General features: G+C 44.3%; 1 protein-coding gene across 2 annotated transcripts; it reads left to right on the forward strand.

The window, feature by feature from the left end:
* Window positions 1-225: 225 nt before the first annotated feature.
* Window positions 226-23428, forward strand: LOC135560340 (cytochrome P450 3A27-like). Of its 2 annotated transcripts, none has more exons than XM_065002227.1 (13): window positions 226-655; window positions 907-1000; window positions 1412-1464; window positions 5186-5285; window positions 5532-5645; window positions 11727-11815; window positions 16750-16898; window positions 17411-17528; window positions 17850-17956; window positions 20094-20254; window positions 20934-21160; window positions 21616-21778; window positions 22315-23428. In XM_065002227.1, the coding sequence occupies exons 1-13, from the start codon at window positions 582-584 to the stop codon at window positions 22438-22440; spliced, it is 1575 nt and encodes a 524-aa protein (XP_064858299.1). In that variant the 5' UTR covers window positions 226-581; the 3' UTR covers window positions 22441-23428. The 2 variants fall into 2 exon arrangements, with proteins under 2 accessions (XP_064858299.1, XP_064858298.1); XM_065002226.1 differs by having other exon boundaries at window positions 227-655; window positions 17411-17538; window positions 17878-17956.
* Window positions 23429-27458: the final 4030 nt, after the last annotated feature.

The raw sequence follows: 27458 nt of genomic DNA on the forward strand, positions 1-27458 counted from the left end.
CACAGTGGGACTTCAACTATTTTTTGTGTGTCAAATGAACTACTTACTGTCTTTAGTTGAATTAATATAACAACATTCAAACCTTGTTTACCATTATCTAATCCAAATATGGCATTATATCCACTATTTGAATATTTTTCCATCCGTTTCAATATTGGACCCTTATTTTGAAGGCGAACTGCAAATTCCATTGTGGCTCATCCTTATTGTAGCTAGCATCACACAGGTGCTTTTCCGACGGGATACAATAACAACTTGTTAACAACAACTTGCACGGTCTCTAACAGAGTACGGAGAAGAGCAACGGTTCCATTGTGGCTCATCCTTATTGTAGCTAGCATCACACAGGTGCTTTTCCGACGGGATACAATAACAACTTGTTAACAACAACTTGCACGGTCTCTAACAGAGTACTGAGAAGAGCAGCGGTCGGTAGGCGAGATCTGCCGCGTCACAGAAGAACCACACTAAAACCGGACAGAAAAACCCCAACTCAAAATCTGTCAGACCATCGGAGAAGTGAACTCGAACGAACCTGAGAGGAAACGGAGCCTTTGTTTTCGGAAGCAGCAGGGGGAAAGATGATGAGTTTTCTGCCATACTTCTCAGCTGAGACCTGGACCCTCCTGGCCCTCCTCATCACCCTCATTGTAGTGTAAGGACTTACATCAAATCAAATGTTATTTGTCACATTTATCGTAGTTAACCGGTGTAGACTAACAGTGAAATGCTTAGTTAGGGGTCCAGTTCCAACAATGCAAGATAAGATGTATATATATTGTATAGTTCTCTAGAACATACTGATAGTTAACGTGTGTGTGTGTGTGTGTGTGTGTGTGTGTGTGTGTGTGTGTGTGTGTGTGTGTGTGTGTGTGTGTGTGTGTGTGTGTGTGTGTGTGTGTACAGGTATGGGTACTGGCCCTATGGTGTATTCACTAAGATGGGTATCCCTGGTCCCAAACCCCTACCTTACTTTGGCACAATGATGGAGTACAGAAAGGTTAGTACCCATTCAGAATAAACATCTCTCTCATCTTTTAAACAACAGTGTTATTTCCCCCCATGTAAAACAATACGTTGAGAAGGAAAAAGAGGACTAGCCGGTTGTTTTAACAATAGATAAATACAAGGTAATATGAGACTTGATCAGTCTAGAAGTTGTGTTCCTTGACCCTGGGGGACCATAGAAAATAACAAACCCTCCTCAACTCTCACCTGTTTCAAGTGTGTTCTCTGTTCAGCTGTAGGACACACCTACGTGACCTCCTAGGGCATGTTTTTTAAAATCTCGCTCGCTCTCATTCCATCTCTCTCTCTCTCTCTCTACCTCTTTCTCTCATTCACTCTCTCTCTCTCTCTCTCTCTCTCTCTCTCTCTCTCTCTCTCTCTCTCTCTCTCTGTCTCTCTGCAGGGTTTCACTAACTTTGACACAGAGTGCTTTCAGAAGTACGGGAGAATCTGGGGGTGAGTTCAGTTGACTGTACCGTACTAGGATGACTTACAACTGTACTATGCTCTTTCCTTTCATCACCTGCTGGAGCTGTCATGTGACCATGAGGAATAGTATTAATAATATCAACAACAACCCGACTAATGTTTTCTTTGTAGTTTTATATGAGGTGGTTAAATGTGTGTCTGTGTTTCTCCTCTGTGAAGGTTCTATGATGGGAGGAAGTCTGTTCTGTGTATCATGTAGGATTGTAGGTGTATCCAGACCCCTTCACTTTTTCCACATTTTGTTACATTACAGCCTTGTTCTAAAATGGATTTAATCGTTTTGTTCCTCATCAATCTACTCACACAATTCCCCATAATGAGAAAGCAAAACCTGTTTGTTTTTTAAAGTTTTGCAAATGTATGAAAACAAAACAAATTAAATATCACATTTACGTAAGTATTCAGTCCCTTTACTCAGAACTTTGCTGAAGCACTTTTGGCAGCAATTACAGCCTCGCGTCTTCTTGGGTATGATGCTACAAGCTTGGCACACCTATATTTGGGGAGTTTCTCCAATTCTTCTCTGCAGATCCGGTCTCTGGCTGGGCCACTCAATGACATTCAGAGAACTGTCCCAAAGCCACTCCTGTGTTGTCTTGTCTGTGTGCTTAGGGTTGTTGTCCTGTTGGAAGGTGAACCTTCACTCCAGTCTGAGATCCTGAGCGCTCTTAAGCAGGTTTTCATCAAGGATCTCTCTGTACTTTTCTCCGTTCATTTTTTCTTTGATCCTGACTGGTCTCCCAGTCCCTGCAGCTGAAAAACCTCCCCACAGCATGATGCTGCCACCACCATGCTTCACCGTAGGAATGGTGCCAAGTTTCCTCCAGACGTGACACTTTTCATTCAGGCCAAAGAGTTTAATCTTGGTTTCATCATCAGACCAGAGAATCTTGTTTCTCATGGTCTGAGTGTCACGACTTCCGCCGAAGTTGACGTCACTGGTCTTCGAGAGCCATCGCCGATCTACGGGTTTCAATTCCCCAATTACCCTCTGTTTGTTTGTATGTTATGCCGTCCGTTATGTGCTTTATTGTATTTTGGATTAAATTAATTTCCTCCTGGAAGGTTCTCCACAGAGGAACTCTGGAGCTCTGTCAGAGTGACCATCAGGTTATCTCCCTGACCCAGGCCCTTTTCCCCCGATTGCTCAGTTTGGACAGGTGGCCAGCTCTAGGAAGAGTCTTGGTTTTTTCACCTTTATTTAACCAGGTAGGCTAGTTGAGAACAAGTTCTCATTTGCAACTGCGACCTGGCAAAGATAAAGCGTAGCAATTTGACACATACAACAACACAGAGTTAGACATGGAATAAACAAAACATACAGTCAATAATACAGTAGAACAAAAGAAAACAAAAAATCTATATATACAGTGAGTGCAAATGAGGTAAGTTAAGGAAATAAATAGGCCATGGTGGCGAAGTAATTACAATATAGCAATTAAACACTGGAATGGTAGATCGCCAGAAGATGGATGTGCAAGTAGAGATACTGGGGTGGAAAGGAACTAGATAAATAAATAAATACATACAGTATGGGGATGAGGTAGGTAGATAAATGGGCTGTTTACAGATGGGCTATGTACAGGTGCAGTGATCTGTGAGCTGCTCTGACAGCTGATGCTTAAAGCTAGTGAGGGAGATGTGAGTCTCTAGCTTCAGAGATTTTTGCAGTTCGTTCCAGTCATGGGCAGCAGAGAACTGGAAGGAAAGTAGACCAAAGGAGGAATTGGCTTTGGGGGTGACCAGTGAAATATACCTGCTGGAGCGCGTGCTACGAGTGGGTGCTGCTATGGTGACCAGCGAGCTGAGATAAGCCGGGGCTTTATTTAGCAGAGACTTGTAGATAACCTGTAGCCAGTGGGTTTGGCGTCGAGTATGAAGCGAGGGCCAACCAACGAGAGCATACAGGTCGCAATGGAAGGTAGTGTATGGGGCTTTGGTGACAAAATGGATGGCACTGTGATAGACATCCAGTTTGTTGAGTAGAGTGTTGGAGGCTATTTTATAGATGACATCACCAAAGTCGAGGTTCGGTAGGATGGTCAGTTTTATGAGGGTATGTTTGGCAGCATGAGTGAAGGATGTTTTGTTGCGATATAGGAAGCCGATTCTAGATTTAATTTTGGATTGGAGATGCTTAATGTGAGTCTGGAAAGAGAGTTTACAGTCTAACCAGACACCCAGGTATTTGTAGTTGTCCACGTAATCTAAGTCAGAGCCGTCCAGAGTAGGGATGCTGGACGGGCGAGCATGTGCGGGCAGTGATCGATTGAATAGCATGCATTTAGTTTTACTTGCGTCTAAGAGCAGTTGGAGGCCACGGAAGGAGAGTTGTTTGGCATTGAAGCCCGTCTGGAGGTTATTTAACACAGTGTCCAAAGAGGGGCCAAAAGTATACAAAGTGGTGTCGTCTGCATAGAGGTGGATCAGAGAATCACCAGCAGCCAGAGTAACATCATTGATGTATACAGAAAAGAGAGTCGGCCTGAGAATTGAACCCTGTGGCACACCCATAGAGACTGTCAGAGGTACGGAAAACAGGCCCTCCGATTTGACAAACTGAACTCTATCAGAGAAGTAGTTGGTAAACCAGCCGAGGCAGTCATTAGAGAAACCAAGGCTGTCGAGTCTGCCAAGAAGAATGCTGTGATTGACAGAGTCGAAAGGCTTGGCCAGGTCGATGAACACGGCTGCACAGTAATGTCTCTTATCGATGGCGGTTATGATGTCGTTTATGGACCTTGAGCGTGGCTGAGGTGCACCAATGACCAACTCTGAAACCAGATTGCATAGCGTATTGTGTGTAGATTTATGAGGGTTTTGTATTTATCTATTTTAGAATAAGGCTGTAACTTAACAGAATGCCATAGATGTACGATGAGAGGCAGTGTCACGCCCTGACCTTAGTTCTCTTTGTTTTCTTTATTATTTGGTCAGGGTGGTGTGTTTAGTTTTTATATTGTCTTGGGGTTTAACTAGTCTAGGTGTTTATTTGTCTATGGTTGCCGAGATTGGTTCTCAATCAGCTGTTTATCGTTGTCTCTGATTGGGGACCATATTTAGGTAGCCATATTCCTTGGAGAGTTTGTGGGTTGTTATTCTATGTTTAGTTCTCTGTCCTGAGTCTGTCCAGAACCGCTTCACGGTTCGTTTTCTTGTTTATAGTTTAGTTCTGTTCAGTGTTCTCTCTTTAATTAAAGAGTTATGTTCCCTTACGACGCTGCGCCTCTTTATGACGACCGGTCGACCTCTTTATGGCGACCGGTCGCCTCTTTATGACGACCGGTCTCCTCGTTACGACGCTGCGCCTCTTTATGACGACCGGTCGCCTCTTTATGACGACCGGTCTCCTCGTTACGACGCTGCGCCTCTTTATGACGACCGGTCGCCTCTTTATGACGACCGGTCTCCTCGTTATGACACTGCGCCTTGGTCGCCTCTTTATGAAGACCGGTCTCCTCGTTACGACGACGCTGCGCCTCTTTATGACGACCGGTCTCCTCGTTACGACGAAATGCCTCTGTGAAGGATCTATGATGGGAGGCAGTCTGTACCATGTAGGTGTGTATATATAGTGGTTAAAGCCAGGTGTGTTTCTCCTCTGTGAAGGATCTATGATGGGAGGCAGTCTGTACCATGTAGGTGTATATATAGTGGTTAAAGCCAGGTGTGTTTCTCCTCTGTGAAGGATCTATGATGGGAGGCAGCCTGTTCTGTGTATCATGGACAAAAGCATGATCAAGACCGTCCTGATTAAAGAGTGTTACAACATCTTCACCAACCGCAGGGTGAGACACACACACACACACACACACACACACACACACACACACACACACACACACACACATATCCCCTAATAATAATCGGAATAATAATAATCCTAACATTATGACTGATATTATTAATACATTATTTGTAGCATTCATTATTCATACATTTTAAAGTAGGGTGAATATTATGTAAATACGGTTATCAATATTCAATCATATAATTAACACGTGTTATCATTATAACTGACCTCCATGTTTTAGAACTTACGTCTCAACGGCGAGATGTTTGATTCGTTGTTCGTTGCCGAGGACGATACATGGAGACGGATCCGCAGTGTCCTCTCACCTTCCTTTACCTCTGGACGACTGAAAGAGGTAGAACCATCCCTCCATCTCTCCCTTTCTATGTTTATCAACTTGTTATAAACGCTTTATAGCTTGTTAAAAACTCTTTATAAACTCATTATCGCTTGTTATAAACGCTTTATTAATGGCGTAGCTTGTTATAAACTCCTGTCGTATAAACGTCTCTCTGTAAATATCTGTCGTCTCTTTTAAATATCGTCGTTTTAGATATTTTTTCTTCGCATATCTTTAAAAACATTTTGCTAAACCTAAGCTTCCAAATACTCTTCTGCAACCCGCCAATGTAGCTACTTTTCCTAAAGTATTTATATTTACTTCGCAACCGGACCCCCTCAACTGAAGCTAGCCAGCTAACTACCAGCTATGCTAGCGGTCTTCAGCTAACCGGTCATCAACTAACCTTTAGCTCGGAAAGCTCTCGCCAGTTCGAACAACACGACGCTAACCAGAGCATAACGGACCTATTTATTTTTTTTACCCCCGGATTCCCACCACAAACGGAACATTCTTCAGCTGGATCTTCACAACTAGCTATCGAGCTAAACAGCAACCCTGGTTGATTACTCCTGGCTAGCGTTTCCACCCACGTAGCTTGAAGCTAGCCCGGCCAGAGCTCCTAGCATACTCCTGGACTACAATACCTTGACCTACGAGCGGTCTAACGATATCACAGCATGAAGAGGAATAAACAGACTCACCCCATCGCGACGTCCTCCAAAGGCTAACTCTCTAGCACTCGCTATCTCCTTGCTTGCTAATTCGGCATGCTAACTGCTAGCTTGTTTAGCCCAGGTCCGCTAACTACTACCTTGTTTACCCCGGCCTGCTAATCTGTTAGCTTGTTAGCACAGGCCTGCTAACCGGCTGCATCGCCGCGTCCCAAAAACGCAGTGGTCCATATGTACTTTATCTCTTCCCGATTTAAAAAAAAAATGTGTTTATACCTTCCAGAAACCTGCCTCACCCAATGTGATATGGAATCGCTATTATCTTTATTTTTAGAACACACTCAAGAACCTCCAGAAGCTAACCAGCTAGCCAGCTACAAGCTATTTAGTCATTGTTAGTTTTTTAACCTGGATAACACTCGCCAGCCCAGCCCCCTGCCCCATCCACCGCTGCCCCTGGACTCTGATCACTTGGCTACATAGCTGATGCACGCTGGACTGTCCATTAATCACGGTACTCCATTCTGCTTGTTTGTTTTATCTGTCGGCCGAGTTGCCTAGTCAATGCCATTTCACCTGCTGTTGTTATGCTAGCTGATTAGCTGTTGTCTCACCCACTGTTTTAGCTAGCTTTCCCAATTCAACACCTGTGATTACTGTATGCCTCGCTGTATGTCTCTCTCAAATGTCAATATGCCTTGTATACTGTTGCTCAGGTTAGTTATCATTGTTTTAGTTCACAATGGAGCCCCTAGTCCCACTCCTCATACCCCTGATACCTCCTTTGTCCCACCTCCCACATATGCGGTGACCTCACCCATTACAACCAGAGATAAAACCTCTCTCATCATCACCCAGTGCCTGGGCTTACCTCTGCCGTACCCGCACCCCACCATACCCCTGTGTGTGCATTATGCCCTGAATATATTCTACCATGCCCAGAAACCTGCTCCTCTTATTCTCTGTCCCCAACGCTCTAGGCGACCAGTTTTGATAGCCCTTAGCCGCACCCTCATACTACTCCTTCTCTGTTCCGCGGGTGATGTGGAGGTAAACCCAGGCCGTTCATGTCCCCAGGCACCCTCATTTGTTGACTTCTGTGATCGAAAAAGCCTTGGTTTCATGCATGTCAACATCAGAAGCCTCCTCCCTAAGTTTGTTTTACTCACTGCTTTAGCACACTCTGCTAACCCTGATGTCCTTGCCGTGTCTGAATCCTGGCTCAGGAAGGCCACCAAAAATTCAGAGATTTCCATACCCAACTATAACATCTTCCGTCAAGATAGAACTGCCAAAGGGGGAGGAGTCGCAGTCTACTGCAGAGATAGCCTGCAAAGTAATGTCATACTTTCCAGGTCCATACCCAAACAGTTCGAACTACTAATTCTGAAAATTACTCTCTCCAGAAATAAGTCTCTCACTGTTGCCGCCTGCTAACGACCCCCCTCAGCTCCCAGCTGTGCCCTGGACACCATTTGTGAATTGATTGCCCCCCATCTAGCTTCAGAGTTTGTTCTGTTAGGTGACCTAAACTGGGATATGCTTAACACCCCGGCAGTCCTACAATCTAAGCTAGATGCCCTCAATCTCACACAAATCATCAAGGAACCCACCAGGTACAACCCTAACTCTGTAAGCAAGGGCACCCTCATAGACGTCATCCTGACCAACTGGGCCTCCAAATACACCTCCGCTGTCTTCAACCAGGATCTCAGCGACCACTGCCTCATTGCCTGTATCCGCTACGGTGCCGCAGTCAAACGACCACCCCTCATCACTGTCAAACGCTCCCTAAAACACTTCTGTGAGCAGGCCTTTCTAATCGACTTGTCCCGGGTATCCTGGAAGGACATTGACCTCATCCCGTCAGTTGAGGATGCCTGGTCATTCTTTAAGAGTAACTTCCTCACCATTTTAGATAAGCATGCTCTGTTCAAAAAATGCAGAACTAAGAACAGATACAGCCCTTGGTTCACTCCAGACCTGACTGCCCTCAACCAGCACAAAAACATCCTGTGGCGGACTGCAATAGCATCGAACAGTCCCCGCGATATGCAACTGTTCAGGGAAGTCAGGAACCAATACACGCAGTCAGTCAGGAAAGCTGACTGACAGCTTCTTCAGGCAGAAGTTTGCATCCTGTAGCTCCAACTCCAAAAAGTTCTGGGACACTGTGAAGTCCATGGAGAACAAGAGCACCTCCTCCCAGCTGCCCACTGCACTGAGGCTAGGGAACACAGTCACCACCGACAAATCCATGATTATCGAAAACTTCAACAAGCATTTCTCAACGGCTGGCCATGCCTTCCGCCTGGCTACTCCTACCTCGGCCAACAGCTCCAGCCCCCCCGCAGCTCCTCGCCCAAGCCTCTCCAGGTTCTCCTTTACCCAAATCCAGATAGCAGATGTTCTGAAAGAGCTGCAAAACCTGGACCCGTATAAATCAGCTGGGCTTGACAATCTGGACCCTCTATTTTTGAAACTATCCGCCGCCATTGTCGCAACCCCTATTACCAGCCTGTTCAACCTCTCTTTCATATCGTCTGAGATCCCCAAGGATTGGAAAGCTGCCGCAGTCATCCCCCTCTTCAAAGGGGGAGACACCCTGGACCCAAACTGTTACAGACCTATATAGAAATATTAGGATGAGCAATGTCGAAGTCTGGAGTATAAAATTATAAATATAAGTATATATTTTTTAAATTGATTTTACCTTTATTTAACTAGGCAAGTCAGTTATGAACAAATTCTTATTTACAATGACGGCATAGGAACAGTGGGTTAACTGTCTTGTTTTTAGTGGCAGAACAACTGATTTGTACCTTGTCAGCTCGGGGATTCGATCTAGCAACCTTCCGGTTACTAGTCCAACGTCCTAACCACTAGGTTACCTGCTTCCACTAATGTGATGTGATGTGATGTATAGACATTATGGACATTATGTTGATAGAATATATAGGAAATCTGTAGAATACATGGATAGAATTGTATACAGTTGAAGTTGGAAGTTTACATGCACTTAGGTTGGAGTCATGAACATCTCTGGGGGACGTGGGATGGTAGACGATGATAGAGATGGTAGAGATGACCAACATCCAGTGAAATTGAAACATACAAGTTTTATACATCGGTTTAAAGATTAACTTCTTGTTAATCCAACCACTGTGTCAGATTTCAAAAAAGGCTTTACGGCGAAAGCAAACCATGAGGCACCAAATCAAACAAACACATGACAATCATCAAACCAGCATTACATTAAAAATCCCACTTCCTGGATTCTCTGGTTTTCACCTGCCATATCAGTTATTTTATACTCACGGACATTATGTTTTGGAAACTTTAGCGTGTTTTCTATCCAAATCTACCAATTATATGCTTCTGAGTAACAGGCAGTAACAGGCAGTTTACTTTGGCCTCGCTTTGCATGCGGATGTCAAAATACTGCCCCCCAGTTAAAACTAGTTTTTCAACCACTCTACAAATTTCTTGTTCACGGACTATAGTTTTCTGAAGTCGGTTAGGACATCTACTTTGTGCATGACACAAGTAATTTTTCCAACAATTGTTTACAGACAGATTATTTCACTTATAACCCCATGTTAAACATGGTAAACTCAAACACCATGGGACCACGCAGCCTTCATACCGCTCAGGATGGAGACACGTTCTGTCTCCTAGAGATGAACACAATTTGGTGCAAATCAAGCCTAGAACAACAGCAAAGGACCTGTCCTAAATCAACATAACTTGAAAGGACGATCAGCAAGGAAGAAGTCACTGCTCCAAAACCGCCATAAAAATGCCAGACCATGGTTTGCAACTGCACATGGGGACAAAGGTTGTACTTTTAGAGAAATATCCTCTGGTCTGATTAAACAAAAATAGAACTGTTTGGCCATAATGACCATCATTATGTTTGAAGGAAAAAGGGGGAGGCTTGCAAGCCGAAGAACACCATCCCAACTGTGAAGCACGGGGTGGCAGTATCATGTTGTGGGGTGCTTTGCTGCATGAGGGACTGGTGCACTTCACAAAATAGATGGCACCATGAGGAACAAACATTATGTGGATATATTGAGGCAACATCTCAAGACATCAATCAGAAAGTTAATGCTTGGTCGCAAATGGGTATTCCAAATGGACAATGACCCCAAGCATACCTCCAAAGTTGTTTCTGACCCACTGGGAATGTATGAAAGAAATAAAAGCTGAAATAAAACATTCTCTCTACTATTATTCTGACATTTCACATTCTTAAAATGAAGTGGTGATCCTAACTGACCTAAGACAGGGAATTTTTAATTGGATTAAATGTCAGGAATTGTGAAAAACTGAGTTTAAATGTATATACAGCAAAAGCTAGCCTTGACTAGAAACAGCATATACAGTGCATTCGGAAAGTATTCACTCTCTCTCTCTCTCTCTCTCTCTCTCTCTCTCTCTCTCTCTCTCTCTCTCTGTCTCTCTCTCTCTCTCTCTCTCTCTCTCTCTCTCTCTCTCTCTCTCTCTCTGTCTCTCTCTCTCTCTCTCTCTCTCTCTCTCTCTGTCTCTCTCTCTCTACCTCTCTCTCTCTCTCTCTCTCTCTCTCTCTCTCTCTCTCTCTCTCTCTCTCTCTCTCTCTCTCTCTCTCTCTCTCTCTCTCTCTCTCTCTCTCTCTGTATCAAATCTTGCTGCTGTGATGGCACACTGTGGTATTTCACACAGTAGATCAAAATCGGGCTTGTATCTGTGTAATCTAAGGGAAATATGTGTCTCTAATATGGTCATATATTGTGCAGGAGCTTAGGAAGTGCAGCTCAGTTTCCACCTCATTTTGTGGGCAGTGTGCACATAGCCTGTCTTCTCTTGAGAGCCAGGTCTGCCTACGACGGCATTTCTCAATAGCAAGGCTATGCTCACTGAGTCTGTACATAGTCAAAGCCATCCTTAAGTTTGGGGCACAAATGTTATGTGGTCAGTAGTTTTGTGGTCAATAGTTGTGGTCAGTAGTTGTGTGGTCAGTAGTTGCGGTCAGTATTATGCCACTGTGTAGTCTCTGTTTAGGGCCAAATAGCATTCTAGTTTGCTCTGTTTTTTATTAATTCTTTCCCTCTCTCTCTCTCTACCTCTCTACCTCTCTCTCTCTCTCTCTGTCTCTCTACCTCTCTACCTCTACATCTCTCCCTCTCTACCTCTCTCTCTACCTCTCTACCTCCACCCTCTCTCTCTCTTTCTCTCTCTACCTCTCTCTCTCTGTCTCTCTACCTCTCTACCTCTACCCTCTCTCTACCTCTCTCTCTACCTCTCTACCTCCATCCTCTCTCTTTCTCTCTCTACCTCTCTCTCTCTCTCTTTCTCTCTACCTCTCTCTCTCTCTCTCTCTCTCTCTCTCTCTCTACCTCTCTACCTCTCTCTACCTCTCTCTCTCTACCTCTCTCTCTAGATGTTTGGTATCATGAAGCAGCACTCTGCTAACCTGCTGAACGGAATGAAGAAGCAGGCAGATAAAGACCAGACCATCGATGTGAAGGAGTGAGTCCTGATTCCTAACCTCTGGCTATTCACCTTGTGCCACTTGAGATCCTGGTTCGAGTCCAAGCTATGTCGTAGCCGCAAGCCATGAGACTGCTGAACAATTAATCAAATTGCCACCCAAACTGTTTACATATTTCTTACTTCAGTTGATTTAGTAAATATTTTCTTAACTCTAGTTCTTGAACTGCATTCTTGGTTAACTTAAGGGCTTGTAAGTAAGCACTTCACAGTTAGGTTGTATTCGGCGCAAGTGACCGATACATTTGATTTCATTTAGTTGTGTGGTTGTGGTCAGTAGTTGTGTGGACAGTAGATGTGTGGTCAGTGGTTGTGGTCAGCAGTTCTGTATTCAGTAGTTGTGTGGTCAGTAGTTGTGTGGTGAGTAGTTGTGTGGTCAGTAGTTGCGGTCAGTAGTTGTGTAGTTGTGTGGTCAGTAGTTGCGGTCAGTAGTTGTGTAGTTGTGTGGTCAGTAGTTGTGTGGTCAGTAGTTGTGGTCGGCAGGTGTGGTCTGTAGTTGTGGTCAGTAGTTGTGTTGTCGATGGTTGTGTGGTCGGTGGTTATGTGGTCCAGTAGTTTTGTGGTCAATAGTTGTGTGGTCAGTAGTTGCGGTCAGTAGTTGTGTAGGTGTGGTCATTATGTGTGTGGTTAGTAGATGTGGTCAGTAGTTGTGCGGTCAGTAGGTGTGGTCAATAGTTGTGTGGTCAGTAGGTGTGGTCAATAGTCGTGTGGTCAGTAGTCGTGTGGTCAGTAGGTGTGGTCAGTAGTTGTGTGGTCAGTAGTTGTGGTCAGTAGGTGTGGTAAATAGTTGTGTGGTCAGTAGGTGTGGTCAATAGTTGTGTGGTCAGTAGGTGTGGTCAATAGTTGTGTGGTCAGTAGGTGTGGTCAATAGTCATGTGGTCAGTAGTCGTGTGGTCAGTAGGTGTGGTCAGTAGTTGTGTGGTCAGTAGGTGTGGTCAATAGTTGTGTGGTCAGTAGTTGTGTGGTCAGTAGGTGTGGTCAATAGGTGTGGTCTGTAGTTGTGTGGTCAGTGGTTGTGGTCAGTAGTTGTGGTCTGTAGTTGTGTGGTTGTGGTCGGTAGTTGTGGTCTGTAGTTGTGTGGTCGTTGTGGTCAGTAGTTGTGTGGTCAGTAGTTAGTGGTCAGTAGTTGTGTGGTCAGTAGGTGTGTGTTTGTGGTCAGTAGGTGTGGTCAGTAGGTGTGGTCAATAGTTGTGTGGTCAGTAGGTGTGGTCTGTAGTTGTGTGGTCAGTGGTTGTGGTCAGTAGTTGTGGTCTGTAGTTGTGTGGTTGTGGTCGGTAGTTGTGGTCTGTAGTTGTGTGGTCGTTGTGGTCAGTAGTTGTGTGGTCAGTAGTTGGTGGTCAGTAGTTGTGTGGTCGGTAGTTGTGGTTGTGGTCGGTAGTTGTGGTCAGTAGTTGTGTGGTTGGTAGTTGTGTGGTTGTGGTCAGTAGTTGTGTGGGTCAGTGGTTGGTGGTCAGACGTTGTGTGGTTGTGGTCAGTAGAGGTCAGTAGTTGTGTGGTTGTGGTCAGTGGTTGTGGTCAGTAGTTGTGTGGTCCTGGTCAGTAGTTGTGTGGTTGTGGTCATTATGTGTGTGGTTAGTAGGTGTGGTCATTATGTGTGTGGTTAGTAGGTGTGGTCATTATGTGTGTGGTCAGTAGTTGTGTGGTCAGTAGGTGTGTGGTTGTGGTCATTATGTGTGTGGTTAGTAGGTGTGGCCAGTAGATGTGGTCAGTAGTTGGTGGTCGTGGTCATTATGTGTGTGGTCATTATGTGTGTGGTTAGTAGATGTGGTCAGTAGTTGTGTGGTTGTGGTCAGTGGTTGTGGTCAGTAGTTGTGTGGTTGTGGTCAGTAGTTGTGTGGTTGTGGTCATTATGTGTGTGGTTAGTAGGTGTGGTCATTATGTGTGTGGTCAGTAGGTGTGGTCATTATGTGTGTGGTCAGTAGGTTTGGTCATTATGTGTGTGGTCAGTAGGTGTGGTAATTATGTGTGTGGTCAGTAGATGTGGTCAGTAGTTGTTTGGTTGTGGTCATTATGTGTGTGGTCAGTAGTTGGTGGTTGTGGTCATTATGTGTGTGGTTAGTAGTTGTGGTCATTATGTGTGTGGTCAGTAGATGTGGTCAGTAGTTGTGTGGTTGTGGTCATTATGTGTGTGGTTAGTAGGTGTGGTCATTATGTGTGTGGTCAGTAGATGTGGTCAGTAGTTGTGTGGTTGTGGTCATTATGTGTGTGGTTAGTAGGTGTGGCCGGTGGTTGTGGTCATTATGTGTGTGGTCAGTAGGTGTGGTCATTATGTGTGTGGTCAGTAGATGTGGTCAGTAGTTGTGTGGTTGTGGTCATTATGTGTGTGGTTAGTAGGTGTGGTCATTATGTGTGTGGTCAGTAGATGTGGTCAGTAGTTGTGTGGTCGTGGTCATTATGTGTGTGGTCAGTAGGTGTGGTCAGTAGTTGTGTGGTTGTGGTCAGTGGTTGTGGTCAGTAGTTGTGTGGTTGTGGTCAGTAGTTGTGTGGTTGTGGTCATTATGTGTGTGGTTAGTAGGTGTGGTCAGTAGGTGTGGTCATTATGTGTGTGGTCAATAGGTTTGGTCATTATGTGTGTGGTCAGTAGGTGTGGTCATTATGTGTGTGGTCAGTAGATGTGGTCAGTAGTTGTGTGGTTGTGGTCATTATGTGTGTGGTTAGTAGGTGTGGCCGGTGGTTGTGGTCGTAGGTGTGGTCATTATGTGTGTGGTCAGTAGATGTGGTCAGTAGTTGTGTGGTTGTGGTCATTATGTGTGTGGTTAGTAGGTGTGGTCATTATGTGTGTGGTCAGTAGATGTGGTCAGTAGTTGTTTGGTTTTGGTCATTAAGTGTGTGGTCAGTAGTTGGTGGTTGTGGTCATTATGTGTGTGGTTAGTAGTTGTGGTCATTATGTGTGTGGTCAGTAGATGTGGTCAGTAGTTGTGTGGTTGTGGTCATTATGTGTGTGGTTAGTAGGTGTGGTCATTATGTGTGTGGTCAGTAGATGTGGTCAGTAGTTGTGTGGTTGTGGTCATTATGTGTGTGGTTAGTAGGTGTGGCCGGTGGTTGTGGTCATTATGTGTGTGGTCAGTAGGTGTGGTCATTATGTGTGTGGTCAGTAGATGTGGTCAGTAGTTGCGTGGTTGTGGTCATTATGTGTGTGGTCAGTAGTTGTGTGGTTGTGGTCATTATGTGTGTGGTTAGTAGGTGTGGTCATTATGTGTGTGGTCAGTAGATGTGGTCAGTAGTTGTGTGGTTGAGGTCATTATGTGTGTGGTCAGTAGTTGTGTGGTTGTGGTCATTATGTGTGTGGTTAGTAGGTGTGGTCATTATGTGTGTGGTCAGTAGATGTGGTCAGTAGTTGTGTGGTTGTGGTCATTATGTGTGTGGTTAGTAGGTGTGGTCATTATGTGTGTGGTCAGTAGATGTGGTCAGTAGTTGTGTGGTTGTGGTCATTATGTGTGTGGTCAGTAGTTGTGTGGTTGTGGTCATTATGTGTGTGGTTAGTAGGTGTGGCCGGTAGATGTGGTCAGTAGTTGGTGGTGACTAGTTGTGGTCTCTAGTTGTGGTGACTAGTTGTGTGGTCAGTAGTTGGTGGTGACTAGTTGTGGTCTCTAGTTGTGGTGACTAGTTGTGTGGTCAGTAGTTGGTGGTGACTAGTTGTGGTCTCTAGTTGTGGTGACTAGTTGTGTGGTCAGTAGTTGGTGGTGACTAGTTGTGGTCTCTAGTTGTGGTGACTAGTTGTGGTCTCTAGTTGTGGTGACTAGTTGTGTGGTCAGTAGTTGGTGGTGACTAGTTGTGGTCTCTAGTTGTGGTGACTAGTTGTGTGGTCAGTAGTTGGTGGTGACTAGTTGTGGTCTCTAGTTGTGGTGACTAGTTGTGTGGTCAGTAGTTGGTGGTGACTAGATGTGGTCTCTAGTTGTGGTGACTAGTTGTGTGGTCAGTAGTTGGTGGTGACTAGTTGTGGTCTCTAGTTGTGGTGACTAGTTGTGTGGTCAGTAGTTGGTGGTGACTAGTTGTGGTCTCTAGTTGTGGTGACTAGTTGTGTGGTCAGTAGTTGGTGGTGACTAGTTGTGGTCTCTAGTTGTGGTCTCTAGTTGTGGTGACTAGTTGTGTGGTCAGTAGTTGGTGGTGACTAGTTGTGGTCTCTAGTTGTGGTGACTAGTTGTGTGGTCAGTAGTTGGTGGTGACTAGTTGTGGTCTCTAGTTGTGGTGACTAGTTGTGTGGTCAGTAGTTGGTGGTGACTAGTTGTGGTCTCTAGTTGTGGTGACTAGTTGTGTGGTCAGTAGTTGGTGGTGACTAGTTGTGGTCTCTAGTTGTGGTCTCTAGTTGTGTGGTCAGTAATTGGTGGTGACTAGATGTGGTCTCTAGTTGTGGTCTCTAGTTGTGGTCAGTAGTTGTGTGGTTGTGGTCATTATGTGTGTGGTTAGTAGGTGTGGCCGGTGGTTGTGGTCATTATGTGTGTGGTCAGTAGATGTGGTCAGTAGTTGTGTGGTTGTGGTCATTATGTGTGGTTAGTAGGTGTGGTCATTATGTGTGTGGTTAGTAGGTGTGGCCGGTAGATGTGGTCAGTAGTTGGTGGTGACTAGTTGTGGTCTCTAGTTGTGGTGACTAGTTGTGGTCTCTAGTTGTGTGGTCAGTAGTTGGTGGTGACTAGATGTGGTCTCTAGTTGTGGTGACTAGTTGTGTGGTCAGTAGTTGGTGGTGACTAGATGTGGTCTCTAGTTGTGGTGACTAGTTGTGTGGTCAGTAGTTGGTGGTGACTAGTTGTGGTCTCTAGTTGTGGTCACTAGTTGTGTGGTCAGTAGTTGGTGGTGACTAGTTGTGTGGTCAGTAGTTGGTGGTGACTAGTTGTGGTCTCTAGTTGTGGTCTCTAGTTGTGGTCAGTAGTTGTGTAGTTGTGATCAGTAGTTGTGTAATTGTGGTTGTGTTGCAGGTTCTTTGGGCCCTACAGTATGGACGTGGTCACCAGCACAGCTTTCAGTGTGGACATTGACTCTCTGAACAACCCTTCAGACCCCTTCGTCTCCAACGTCAAGAAGATGCTCAAGTTTGACCTGTTCCACCCACTGTTGCTACTAATCTGTGAGACTGTATACGTACATACACACACAGACACAAAGTTGTCATTTTTAATCACATGAAGATGTTTACCTTTCTATAAAACTTTCCTCTCCACCTCTCCTCATCTCCTCTCCTCTCCTCTCCCGACCTCTACTCCCCTCCTCTTCTCCTCTCTGGTCCTCCACTCCTCTCCTTCTCTCCTCTCCCCTCTGCTCCTCTCCTCTTCTCCTCTCCTGTCCTCCACTCCTCCCCTCATCTCCTGTCCCCCCTCCTCCTCCACTCCTCTCCTCTCCTCCTCCTCCTCTCCTCCTCTTCTCCTCTTCTCCTCTCCCCTCCTCATCTCCTCTTCTCATCTCCTCTCCCCTCCCCTCCTCCCCTCCTCCTCCCTCCTCTCCTCTTCTCCTCTCCCCTCCTCCTCATCTACTCTCCTGTCCTCCCCTCTCCCCTCCTCCTCCCCTCCTCTCCTCATCTCCTCTCCTCATCTCCTCTCCTCCTCTCCTCATCTCCTCTCCTCCTCTCCTCTCCTTCTCCAGTTTTGTTTCCCTTCACTGGTCCGATCTTGGAGAAGATGAAGTTTTCTTTCGTCCCAACTGCGGTGTTCAACTTCTTTTACGCCTCGCTGGCTAAGATCAAATCTGGACGTGACACCGGGTTCTCAACTGTAAACATGTATATTTGATCATGTTGATATTTTCATCTGTACATTTGTATTTGTACTGTAATATTCTGTATTTACTTATTATATAACTATGAAACTATGAAATGTAACTAGAACTAGAACCAATATGGAATGTCTATATCGATATCATGTCGGAATTTAAAAATACTATTATTGGGACCCAAAAATCTACATTCATATTAGAATCTGTTTGTGTTGGTTGTGATTGGACGAGATCAATTGGAATCTGTCTGTGTTGGTTGTGATTGGTCCAGATCCAGTAGAATCTGTTTGTGTTGGATGTGATTGGACAGATTTGACCTCATTTCTTTCTGCTTCCAGAGTCGGGTGGATTTCTTACAGCTGATGATCGACTCTCAGAAAGGCAGCGACACAAAGACAGGAGAGGAACAGACTAAAGGTACCTGCCGAACAAACACCTGGAAACTATTGTTACAAACACACACCTGTAATCTACTGTTACAAACACACACCTGTAATCTACTGTTACAAACACACACCTGGAAACTACTGTTACAAACACACACCTGTAAACTACTGTTACAAACACACACATGTTACAAACACACACCTGTAACCTACTGTTACAAATACACACCTGTTACAAACACACACCTGTAATCTACTGTTACAAACACACACCTGTAAACTACTGTTACAAACACACACCTGTAAACTGCTGTTACAAACACACACCTGTAAACTACTGTTACAAACACACACCTGTAAACTACTGTTACAAACACACACCTGTAAACTACTGTTGCAAACACACACCTGTAACCTACTGTTACAAACACACACCTGGAAACTACTGTTACAAACACACACCTGTAAACTACTGTTATAAACACACACCTGTTACAAACACACACCTGTAAACTACTGTTACAAACACACACCTGTAAACTACTGTTACAAACACACACCTGTAATCTACTGTTACAAACACACACCTGTAAACTACTGTTACAAACACACACCTGTAAACTACTGTTACAAACACACACCTGTTACAAACACACACCTGTATACAACTGTTACAAACACACACCTGTAACCTACTGTTACAAACACACACCTGTAAACTACTGTTACAAACACACACCTGTAACCTACTGTTACAAACACACACCTGTAACCTACTGTTACAAACACACACCTGTATACTACTGTTACAAACACACACCTGTAACCTACTGTTACAAACACACACCTGTATACTACTGTTACAAACACACACCTGTAACCTACTGTTACAAACACACACCTGTATACTACTGTTACAAACACACACCTGGAAACTACTGTTACAAACACACACCTGGAAACTACTGTTACAAACACACACCTGGAAACTACTGTTACAAACACACACCTGGAAACTACTGTTACAAACACACACCTGTAACCTACTGTTACAAACACACACCTGTATACTACTGTTACAAACACACACCTGGAAACTACTGTTACAAACACACACCTGGAAACTACTGTTACAAACACACACCTGTAAACTACTGTTACAAACACACACCTGGAAACTACTGTTACAAACACACACCTGTAAACTACTGTTACAAACACACACCTGTGATCTACTGTTACAAACACACACCTGTAAAATACTGTTACAAACACACACCTGTAAACTACTGTTACAAACACACACCTGTAAACTACTGTTACAATCACACACCTGGAAACTATTGTTACAAACACACACCTGTAAATTACTGTTACAAACACACACCTGGAAACTACTGTTACAAACACACACCTGTAAACTACTGTTACAAACACACACCTGTAAACTACTGTTACAAACACACACCTGGAAACTATTGTTACAAACACACACCTTTAAATTACTGTTACAAACACACACCTATAAACTACTGTTACAAACACTCACCTGTAATCTACTGTTACAAACACACACCTGTAAACTACTGTTACAAACATACACCTGTTACAAACACACACCTGTAATCTACTGTTACAAACACACACCTGTAAACTACTGTTACAAACATACACCTGTTACAAACACACACCTGTAAACTACTGTTACAAACATACACCTGTTACAAACACACACCTGTAAACTACTGTTACAAACACACACCTGTAATCTACTGTTACCAACACACACCTGTAAACTACTGTTACAAACACACACCTGTTACCAACAAACACCTGTAAACTACTGTTACAAACACACACCTGTAATCTACTGTTACGAACACACACCTGTAAACTACTGTTACAAACACACACCTGTAAACTACTGTTACAAACACACACCTGTAATCTACTGTTACGAACACACACCTGTAAACTACTGTTACAAACACACACCTGTAAACTACTGTTACAAACACACACCTGTAATCTACTGTTACGAACACACACCTGTAAACTACTGTTACAAACACACACCTGTAATCTACTGTTACGAACACACACCTATAAACTACTGTAACAAATACACACCTGTTACAAACTATTCCCTCCTCTCTCTCCCTCCAAAGGACTGACTGATCATGAGATCTTGTCTCAGGCCATGATCTTCATCTTCGCTGGCTACGAGACCAGCAGCAGTACTATGAGTTTCCTGGCCTATAACCTGGCAACCAACCCCCATGTCATGACCAAACTGCAGGAGGAGATAGATACTGTGTTCCCCAACAAGGTAACCCCCACACCCTGGTGCTTGCCTACGGAGCTGTGAGGGGAACGGCACCTCAGTACCTCCAGGCTCTGATCAGGCCCTACACCCAAACAAGGGCACTGCGTTCATCCACCTCTGGCCTGCTCGCCTCCCTACCACTGAGGAAACTTCCCGCTCAGCCCAGTCAAAACTGTTCGCTGCTCTGGCCCCCCAATGGTGGAACAAACTCCCTCACGACGCCAGGACAGCGGAGTCAATCACCACCTTCCGGAGACACCTGAAACCCCACCTCTTTAAGGAATACCTAGGATAGGATAAAGTAATCCCTCTCACCCCCCCTCCCCCTGAAAAGATTTAGATGCACTACTGTTCCACTGGAGGTCATAAGGTGAATGCACCAATTTGTAAGTCGCTCTGGATAAGAGCGTCTGCTAAATGACTTAAATGTAAATGTAACACCCTGACCAAACTGGAGGAAGAGATAGATACTGTGTTCCCCAACAAGGTAACCCCCACACCATGAACAAACTGCAGGAGGAGATAGATACTGTGTGGTGATAGATATTGTGATTTGTGTGTTACCCTGGTGTCAGATGAAGAAGGATCCTGTGTGGGTGCCAGATGTGGTGAGGTACTGATGTGTATGTAACAGCGGTGTCAGATGGGGTGAGGTAATGATGTGTGTGTAATCACGGTGCAGGCTCCAATCCAGTACGAAGCTCTGATGCAGATGGACTATTTGGACTGTGTGTTGAACGAGTCTCTGAGACTGTACCCCATCGCCCCGCGACTGGAGAGGGTCGCCAAGAAGACGGTGGAGATCAACGGCATCGTCATCCCCAAAGACTGCATTGTCCTGGTTCCCACGTGGACCCTCCACCGTGACCCAGAGATCTGGTCCGACCCTGAGGAGTTCAAACCAGAGAGGTACTGGACCGCACCGTAACCACAATCCAACGATAACACAACCTTAATACAACAATAACACAACATAACCACAGCACAACCAAAAATCAACTACCACACAATGTGTAATGTGTCTGAACCACAACCTCAAATCAACTACCACACAATGTTTAATGTGTCTGAACCACAACCTCAAATCAACTACCACACAATGTTTAATGTGTCTGAACCACAACCTCAAATAAACTACCACACAATGTTTAATGTGTCTGAACCACAACCTCAAATCAACTACAATACAATGTGTAATCAAATCAAATCAAATCAAATTTATTTATATAGCCCTTCGTACATCAGCTGATATCTCAAAGTGCTGTACAGAAACCCAGCCTAAAACCCCAAACAGCAAACAATGCAGGTGTAAAAGCACGGTGGCTAGGAAAAACTCCCAATGTGTCTGTCCTCTCCCTGTCCAGGTTCAGTAAGGAGAACAAGGAGTCTATTGATCCGTACACGTACATGCCGTTTGGAGCGGGGCCCAGGAACTGTATCGGGATGCGCTTCGCCCTGATCATGATCAAACTGGCCATGGTCGAGATCCTCCAGAGTTTCACTTTCTCCGTCTGCGACGAGACCGAGGTGAGACGCTCACCTGAGCAGACAGAATATGACATCAACAAACATCAGTACCTGTTTCAGCATGGTCACCACCTGTTTTACCATGGTCACCACCTGTTTTAACATGGTCACCACCTGTTTTAACATGGTCAGCATCTGTTTTAACATGGTCACCACCTGTTTTAACATGGTCAACACCTGTTTTAACATGGTCAGCACCTGTTTTAACATGGACCTGTTTTAACATGGACCTGTTTTAACATGGTCACTGCCTGTTTTAACATGGTCACCACCTGTTTTAACATGGTCAGCATCTGTTTTAACATGGTCACCACCTGTTTTAACATGGTCAACACCTGTTTTAACATGGTCAGCACCTGGTTTAACATGGACCTGTTTTAACATGGTCAGCACCTGTTTTAACATGGTCACCACCTGTTTTTACATGGTCAGCACCTGTTTTCACATGGTCTGTTCTCTATAGATCCTGTTGGAGATGGACAACCAGGGTTATGTTGGACAACCAGGGTTATGTTCTGTTATTTTATTCTCTATAGATCCCTCTGGAGATGGACAACCAGGGTCTGCTGATGCCAAAACGACCAATCAAACTGAGGCTGGAGGCCCGTAGAAACACCCCTAGCAACACCACCGCTACCACTCTGAAGAGTCCAACAACGTGACCAAATGCAGGAGCACCCCACCCTACCCTACCTTGGAGTACCTCTCTCTCTCTCTCTTCCCCCTCTTCTCCCCCCCCCACACAAAAGGGCTTTACTACAAGCAGAAATACTCCCCCGCTAATAAACATTTCTGGAATCTTTTATTTCAGCTCATGAAACATTTTTGTTCAACAGCCTCTCTATCTATCTATCTATCTATCTATCTATCTATCTATCTATCTATCTGTCGATCGGCTACTGAATATTCAGTCCTTATCCTAACCCTGCTATAGGCTACTGAATATTCAGTCCTTATCCTGACCCTGCTATAGGCTACTGAATATTCAGTCCTTATCCTAACCCTGCTATAGGCTACTGAATATTCAGTCCTTATCCTGACCCTGCTATAGGCTACTGAATATTCAGTCCTTATCCTGACCCTGCTATAGGCTACTGAATATTCAGGCCTTATCCTGACCCTGATATAGGCTACTGAATATTCAGGCTGGGATTCAATAGGCTACTTAATATAATATGATAATAAGAACTGCATTCACGATAAATGTTCAGTTCAGTCAGATCAATCAGAAATGACCTTTAAAATGGCACATAGCTGACAAAGTGCTGGGATTGAATCCTGGTCTCAGTCTCATGCTTGGTTTGAGTAGGACTCAGAAACCCATTTCCACCAGGTAAAAGAGAGATAGTAATACTATGGATGCATTAGAGGTACATGTCTTGTTAAAGTTAGACACCAGGGGGTATTAAATCCATGGCATGATGTCATGTCTGGATCCTGCACACTGGTGGCTGGTGGCTGGAATTCTCCTAGAATGTAGAACTCTGCCTGGTGTTCTCTAGAACTGTACTCTCATTCTGTTCCTCTGGGTGTTCTACTGTCCAGTCATTCCAAAATAGAATCTTTACTGTCTGTTGAGATGATCCCTGCAGCTGCTTGGTTTTAACTTTAATCATCACAAACCAATAAAATCATCACACTAATGAACAAGGTCGTCTGTGTATTTATTAACATTCATAAGACAAAACTTGTATATATACATGAGAACAATCTATATAGATTGATTTGTGTTTTTTATCAAGACATACTGTATTTATAATTTCATTCAGCTAGGCCTAATTGTAGTGTGACGACTTGGTCATCCACAAACGTTTCTTTTCAGATCCCAATACCGCCCCTGTGTGGCCGTTGGATGTAAATACACAGCCCATTACAAACTATTAATCCACTTTCCACATTTTACAGCTCTTGTACTTTCTGCATTCATAAACACAGTGCAGATAATCTTTGGTCGCGAAGTTCACCCCCTTCACATAGAGCAAAGTTCACCTCCTTCACACAGAGCAAAGTTCACCCCCTTCACACAGAGCAAAGTTCACCTCCTTCACACAGAGCAAAGTTCACCTCCTTCACACAGAGCGAAGTTCATCTCCTTCACACAGAGCAAAGTTCACCTCCTTCACACAGAGCAAAGTTCACCTCCTTCACACGGAGCAAAGTTCACCTCCTTCACACAGAGCAAAGTTCACCTCCTTCACATGGAGCAAAGTTCACCTCCTTCACATAGAGCAAAGTTCACCTCCTTCACACAGAGCAAAGTTCACCTCCTTCACATAGAGCAAAGTTCACCTCCTTCACACAGAGCAAAGTTCATCTCCTTCACACAGAGCAAAGTTCATCTCCTTCACACAGAGCAAAGTTCATCTCCTTCACACAGAGCAAAGTTCATCTCCTTCACACAGAGCAAAGTTCATCTCCTTCACACAGAGCAAAGTTCACCTCCTTCACACAGAGCAAAGTTCACCTCCTTCACACAGAGCAAAGTTCATCTCCTTCACACAGAGCAAAGTTCACCTCCTTCACACAGAGCAAAGTTCACCTCCTTCACACAGAGCAAAGTTCATCTCCTTCACACAGAGCAAAGTTCACCTTCATATTCCGATACTAAACAAACAGTGATCAGCTCAAAGTCTGTTCAGTACCTTTTGAGGAAAGAAAGGAATCAGAAAAACATTTTGAATCAGAGATAATCTTGCAGCTCATTGGAACACCAGGATCACATTTTACGTCGTACTTCTAGTGCCATCTTGTTTATTACATTTTTTAAAGTAATCTATGGCCTTATTTAGGATCGTTAAGACCAACTTCTACTATACTAAATAAAACTAATTATTAGAATAACAGTGTGGTTTCAAATAAAACTATTTTGGAAATAGTTTGCCTTTTAAACGGAAGCAAACGTAACGAAACATGGAGAGACAAACCTGAGTTTATCCCAGTAGAAACTCTCTGTTGCTTCCTTTTAGTTCTTAAACGTTAAACTGTTTCCCTAACGAAACATGGAGAGACAAACCTGAGTTTATCCCAGTAGAAACTCTCTGTTGCTTCCTTTTAGTTCTTAAATGTTAAACTGTTTCTGTAATGAAACATGGAGAGACAAACCTGAGTTTTTCCCAGTAGAAACTCTCTGTTGCTTCGTTTTAGTTCTTAAACGTTAAACTGTTTCCCTAACGAAACATGGAGAGACAAACCTGAGTTTATCCCAGTAGAAACTCTCTGTTGCTTCCTTTTAGTTCTTAAATGTTAAACTGTTTCCGTAACGAAACATGGAGAGACAAACCTGAGTTTTTCCCAGTAGAAACTCTCATTTTGTTGCTTCCTTTTAGTTCTTAAACGTTAAACTTTTTCTGTAATGAAACATGGAGAGACAAACCTGAGTTTATCCCAGTAGAAACTCTCATTTTGTTGCTTCCTTTTAGTTCTTAAGGGTTAAACTGTTTCTGTAACGAAACATGGAGAGACAACCCTGAGTTTATCCCAGTAGAAACTCTCTGTTGCTTCCTTTTAGTTCTTAAATGTTAAACTGTTTCCGTAACGAAACATGGAGACAAACCTGAGTTTTTCCCAGTAGAAACTCTCTGTTGCTTCCTTTTAGTTCTTAAACGTTAAACTGTTTCTGTAATGAAACATGGAGAGACAAACCTGAGTTTATCCCAGTAGAAACTCTCTGTTGCTTCCTTTTAGTTCTTAAACGTTAAACTGTTTCCGTAATGAATCTGCCCTCTGCTCTCTCTGTCAATCATTCACCATCCCTCCCTGCTTCGCTTTCACCTCTCACACAGTCTCCCTCTAATCTCCTTATTGTGTTTGTGTCTTGAACATTTGCCTGAGCAACAATAGTAGAATCGGTGGTTCAGGTTTTCAAAATAAAAGTTACCCATTAAATCGGATGCAAACGGAAATAAATTGTGGAATCATGCAACAATCCTGGAGGGCCTTTATGTCGCTAAACATATATAATGCAATCAACAAAAGACAATAATTAGTTCATTTGACACCAAATAAAATCTGTTAAAATTACTCTGTGGATGTTTAGTATTCAGGACTGCAACATACCTTCAACGTGCAGCCTTATGGGTCTGGGTTCATGATATATCGTACCAGCCTTATGGGTCTGGGTTCATGACATATCGGACCAGCCTTATGGGTCTGGGTTCATGACATATCGTACCAGCCTTATGGATCCTGGGTTCATGACATATCGTACCAGCCTTATGGATCCTGGGTTCATGACATATCGTACCAGCCTTATGGGTCTTGGGTTCATGACATGGGGTACAGCCTTATGGGTCCTGGGTTCCTGACATGGGGTACAGCCTTATGGGTCTTGGATTCCTGACATGGGGTACCAGCCTTATGGGTATTGGGTTCATGACATGGGGTACCAGCCTTATGGGTCCTGGGTTCATGACATATCGTACCAGCCTTATGGATCATGGGTTCATGACATATCGTACCAGCCTTATGGGTCCTGGGTTCATGACATATCGTACCAGCCTTATGGATCCTGGGTTCATGACATATCGTACCAGCCTTATGGGTCTTGGGTTCATGACATGGGGTACAGCCTTATGGATCCTGGGTTCCTGACATGGGGTACAGCCTTATGGGTCTTGGGTTCCTGACATGGGGTACCAGCCTTATGGGTCCTGGGTTCCTGACATGGGGTACAGCCTTATGGGTCTTGGGTTCCTGACATGGGGTACCAGCCTTATGGGTATTGGGTTCATGACATGGGGTACCAGCCTTATGGGTCCTGGGTTCATGACATATCGTACCAGCCTTATGGATCCTGGGTTCATGACATATCGTACCAGCCTTATGGATCCTGGGTTCATGACATATCGTACCAGCCTTATGGATCCTGGGTTCATGACATATCGTACCAGCCTTATGGGTCTTGGGTTCATGACATGGGGTACCAGCCTTATGGATCCTGGGTTCATGACATATCGTACCAGCCTTATGGATCCTGGGTTCATGACATATCGTACCAGCCTTATGGATCCTGGGTTCATGACATATCGTACCAGCCTTATGGATCCTGGGTTCATGACATATCGTACCAGCCTTATGGGTCTTGGGTTCATGACATATCGTACCAGCCTTATGGATCCTGGGTTCATGACATATCGTACCAGCCGTATGGGTATGGGTTCATGACATATCGTACCAGCTTTATCGGTCAGGGTTCATGACATATCGTACCAGCCTTATGGATCCTGGGTTCATGACATATCGTACCAGCCTTATGGATCTTGGGTTCATAACATATCGTACCAGCCTTATGGGTCAGGGTTCATGACATATCGTACCAGCCGTATGGGTATGGGTTCATGACATATCGTACCAGCTTTATGGGTCAGGGTTCATGACATATCGTACCAGCCTTATGGATCCTGGGTTCATGACATATCGTACCAGCCTTATGGGTCTTGGGTTCATGACATATCGTACCAGCCTTATGGATCCTGGATTCATGACATATCGTACCAGCGTAATGGATCCTAGGTTCATGACATATCGTACCAGCCTTATGGATCCTGGGTTCATGACATATCGCACCAGCCTTATGGGTCTTGGGTTCATGACATATTGTACCAGCCTTATGGATCCTGGGTTCATGACATATCGTACCAGCCTTATGGGTCTGGGTTCATGACATATCGTACCAGCCTTA

The sequence above is a fragment of the Oncorhynchus nerka genome, linkage group LG15, assembly GCF_034236695.1.
Source record: "Oncorhynchus nerka isolate Pitt River linkage group LG15, Oner_Uvic_2.0, whole genome shotgun sequence".
NCBI lineage: Eukaryota > Metazoa > Chordata > Actinopteri > Salmoniformes > Salmonidae > Oncorhynchus > Oncorhynchus nerka.

Excerpts from the sequence above, each read along its gene's own strand:
- LOC135560340 (XM_065002227.1), top strand. The coding sequence starts at position 582 with ATGATGAGTTTTCTGCCATACTTCTCAGCTGAGACCTGGACCCTCCTG. Across the intron at positions 1,001-1,411 it reads CAATGATGGAGTACAGAAAG|GGTTTCACTAACTTTGACAC; the intron begins GTTAGTACCCAT and ends GTCTCTCTGCAG. Across the intron at positions 5,286-5,531 it reads ACATCTTCACCAACCGCAGG|AACTTACGTCTCAACGGCGA; the intron begins GTGAGACACACA and ends TCCATGTTTTAG.